The sequence below is a fragment of the Prunus avium genome, chromosome 7, assembly GCF_965620075.1.
Source record: "Prunus avium chromosome 7, drPruAviu1.hap1.1, whole genome shotgun sequence".
Lineage (NCBI taxonomy): Eukaryota > Viridiplantae > Streptophyta > Magnoliopsida > Rosales > Rosaceae > Prunus > Prunus avium.
Window position 1 is genome coordinate 28,047,012 of NC_142290.1, and position 3,823 is coordinate 28,050,834.

The 3,823-nt window shown below is 44.4% G+C and overlaps 1 protein-coding gene across 1 annotated transcript; it reads left to right on the top strand.

Annotated features, from left to right (window-relative positions):
* Nucleotides 1–3,519, top strand: LOC110754977 (fasciclin-like arabinogalactan protein 17). The gene is made up of 2 exons (XM_021956113.2): nucleotides 1–1,526; nucleotides 3,046–3,519. The coding sequence occupies exons 1-2, from the start codon at nucleotides 161–163 to the stop codon at nucleotides 3,117–3,119; spliced, it is 1,440 nt and encodes a 479-aa protein (XP_021811805.2). The 5' UTR covers nucleotides 1–160; the 3' UTR covers nucleotides 3,120–3,519.
* Nucleotides 3,520–3,823: the final 304 nt, after the last annotated feature.

Below are 3,823 nucleotides of genomic sequence, written 5' to 3' on the forward strand. Positions count from 1 at the left end.
CTAAGCCTTTAATCCCACACAAGTCTCTCCCAACCCTCTCTTCTTCTTCTTCTTGTGTGTCTCCGCATTCTTCCTCTCTTCATTTGCTTCCACCGTCTCAAAACCCCACTTCGCCAGAAAAAGCAAAGTAAAAACGCAGCCCAAAGCTGAACTGAGCACCATGGATTCTCAGATCTATGGTCGCTCCATCTTCTTCCTCATCGTCTTCGCCATTGCTTCTCTCTCCACTTCCACGCTCGCCGCATTGCCCAACAACCCACAACCCAAATCTCACTCTCCAACAACATCATCATCATCTACGAAAGCGGCGGCAGCCACAACGACAGCGCAGATCAACTCCAATTCCGTCCTCGTCGCCCTCCTCGACTCGCATTACACTGAGCTCGCTGAGCTCGTCGAGAAGGCCCTCCTACTCCAGACCCTCGAGGAGGCCGTGGGCAAGCACAACATCACCATCTTCGCCCCGAAAAATGAGGCTCTCGAGCGCCAGCTGGACCCCGAATTCAAGCGCTTCCTGCTCGAACCCGGCAACCTCAAGTCCCTCCAAACCCTCCTCATGTTCCACATTATCCCCAACCGCATCGGCTCCACCCAGTGGCCTCATCCCGGGTCGGGTCGCCACCACCAGACCCTCTGCAGCAGCCACGAGCACCTCCACCTGGCCACCCACAAAAATAACAGCCGCAAATCGGTCAATTCGGCCCAGATCATCCGACCCGACGACGTTACCCGACCCGACGGCGTCATCCACGGTATTGAGCGCCTCCTGATCCCGCGTTCCGTCGAGGACGACTTCAACCGGAGGCGGAATCTCCGTACCATATCCGCCATTCTACCCGAGGGAGCACCCGAGGTCGACCCGAGAACCCACCGCCTGAAAAAACCAGCACCGGTTCCAGCCGGGGCTCCGCCAGTTCTACCCGTTTACGACGCTCTAGCTCCCGGCCCGTCTCTAGCTCCGGCTCCGGCTCCTGGTCCCGGCGGGCCCCACCACCACTTCGACGGCGAGAGCCAGGTGAAGGACTTCATCCACACTCTGCTGCACTACGGCGGGTACAACGAGATGGCCGATATTCTGGTCAATTTGACTTCTCTAGCGACCGAGATGGGCCGATTAGTTTCAGAGGGCTACGTGTTGACGGTGCTTGCTCCGAACGATGAGGCCATGGCCAAGCTGACGACCGACCAGTTGAGCGAACCGGGGGCGCCGGAGCAGATTGTGTACTACCACATCATACCGGAGTATCAGACGGAGGAGAGCATGTACAACTCGGTGAGAAGATTCGGGAAGGTACGGTACGATACGCTGAGGCTGCCGCATAAGGTGGTGGCGCAGGAGGCCGATGGTTCGGTGAAATTCGGTCAGGGCGATGTTTCGGCGTACTTGTTTGACCCCGATATTTATACGGACGGGAGGATTTCGGTGCAGGGGATTGATGGGGTTCTGTTTCCGTTTGAGGAGGAGGAGGTCAAGGCCGAGAAGAAAACGGCGGCTGTTGTTAAGGTTGCTGCTAAGCCCAGGAGAGGTATGTTCATTTATTTTTATTTTATTTTATTTATCTTTCTCTGCATTAATATTTTGTTCTTGTTTTTGACTAATTGCTTGAATTTGGTGTTTTTTTATTTGATGTGCTGACTAATTTTGAGTGATTTACTGTTGATTGATGTTCATGGTGGAGACTGGAGTGGGTTGAATTTTGAGTATCCGTTTACAAATTGGGCATTGAATTTTGAGTGCTAAATGCTAAATGCACTCGAGTTCATGTGTTGGGGAAGTTTACCCTTTTCAGTTATTTTCTTAACACTCTGCCCTTTTTCCCTCCCTATATAGCAGCTAAGAACCCTAAGTCAGATCACACTCCCATCCTCCATTGTTGATATTCTGGTTTTCGAAGCTTTTAGTGGACCTCCCATAATCCAGGAGAGTTTTTTGTGTTGTTATTTTTGGGCAAATTGATTGAATTGGTGTTTGTTATCTGTTATGCTGATATTGATTGATTGAGTAATTAGGTTTGTAAATGTTTCTGAGATGCTAAAATTTGGACCGACAGGTAAATGGGTTAATTAGGGTGGTGAAAATGCATTTATTTTTAGGCTAGATTAGGATTGATGTTCATGGTGGAGTGGGTTGAGTTCACAAATGGGCTGGTATTGCTTAGGGGCAATTTATTCCCACTGTCACAAATGATTAGGATGATGATGTGATCATTGATTGATTAATTGGGGTTTATATGGTCTGTCACTAAGTTGTAGGCAGCATAGGCATATCCTAGAAAGAGAGCCAACTACCCTAAATAAGTTTCTAGCATTGAGAATATTGAACAGTAGATTATCGTGAGACTCACATCAATCAACGATTATTAATCACCTATATATAATATAAATACGTACAGACAACAAGAAATACAGTATTTGTTGTAAGAGCTAGAAATGAGTCGTGACCGAGAATATTTACCCGTGCATATGAGGTTCTAAGTTCGGCATAATAGCATATTAATATATTCCTAGGGTTGTATTTAGGAGGAGGGGAAGGTTGGGAATAGTGTTAGGCTGCAAAGTGTCGGTGCAAAGCCAAATTGATGTCACGGATTTTGTTATGAGGAGAAAGTAAAGAGGGTCCCAGTCCCCCTCACACAGCATAGGTAGTGTGATTCCAAATCATATGAAAAATGTAATGGGTCTTAGTCCATGTGACACCACTCTGAGATGCCAAGCAATCAAGCCTGGCTTTGCCCAGCTGGTGACCCATTTGTTATTATGACCCACCACAAAATTTGATGCCACCAAACACAGCCTGTCCCTAATTAATTCCATGCTCTTAATTTAAAAGTCAGCTGGCCTCACTAGCTGACCCTCATTATTCTTTTCTTTTAAAAAAATATTTAATTTTTTTGTTTTTTTAATATTATTTTTTTTATTGAAATTTTATGCTTGCCCAAGTGGTTCCTTTTTTATATTATTTTATGTGCATGTGATGTATAGACAGATGGCTTGTTCTGCGGTTGACTAAGTGCTTTTTCTCATTCACCTGATTGTGCTTAACAGGAAAGTTGATGGAAGTAGCTTGTAGAATGCTTGGAGCTTTTGGACATGATTCTCACTTCTCTACTTGTCAATGAAGAAAATGCTCTCTCTCTCTCTCTCTCTCTCTCTCCCCCAATGAAACCCAAAAAAAAAAAAATGAAATGAAAAAAAAAGAGGAAAAAAAAAATATTTTCACTGTAAACAGTTATTGATAATGGTAAATACAGTTCCCTTCTCTGCGTTCATTGTAATTTGTTTCAAACACGTTTGTTTTTGGGTAAACAGAGTTTTGTTTAAATCATATATATGCAGTGTTAGGATCACGAGTCTCTGCATTTATATTATAATGAATGAATGAATGTATAAACAGAGGGAGCGTTTGGTTTGCAGGATTTCTTTTGATTCAACGAAAAGAGTCTTCCACCCTCTTGATTTGTTATCAAAACTGTAATTAGCACGGCATATTCATTTTTTTAATAATTATTTTTTCTTTAATGCTTTGGTTGCCCTTTCTCTTCTGTGACATTGCTTGTGAATCAAATTTCAACATGATGTTTGCTTGCGGTGCAACCAAGCAAAATTCTCGTGCTCTTTTGGGATCGCCACGTGTCACCGTGCGAATCGGTCTAAAACTAGGCTGAGTAGAAAATAGGCATGAAAGGCATGCATATAGAATATGACTTATAATTTGAACTTGTGTTATAAGGAAAGCAACAACCTAGGTGTTTTAGGTTTTGTTCTGCTTTCTTTTTGGGATATGAAGGACATTTTTTAGAGCAATTAAGGAACAAGATATGAT

Bases quoted from the DNA above. Each gene is read 5' to 3' on its own strand.
- LOC110754977 (XM_021956113.2), top strand. From the start codon at position 161: ATGGATTCTCAGATCTATGGTCGCTCCATCTTCTTCCTCATCGTCTTC. The intron at 1,527-3,045 runs GTATGTTCATTT...TGTGCTTAACAG, and splicing joins TGCTGCTAAGCCCAGGAGAG to GAAAGTTGATGGAAGTAGCT.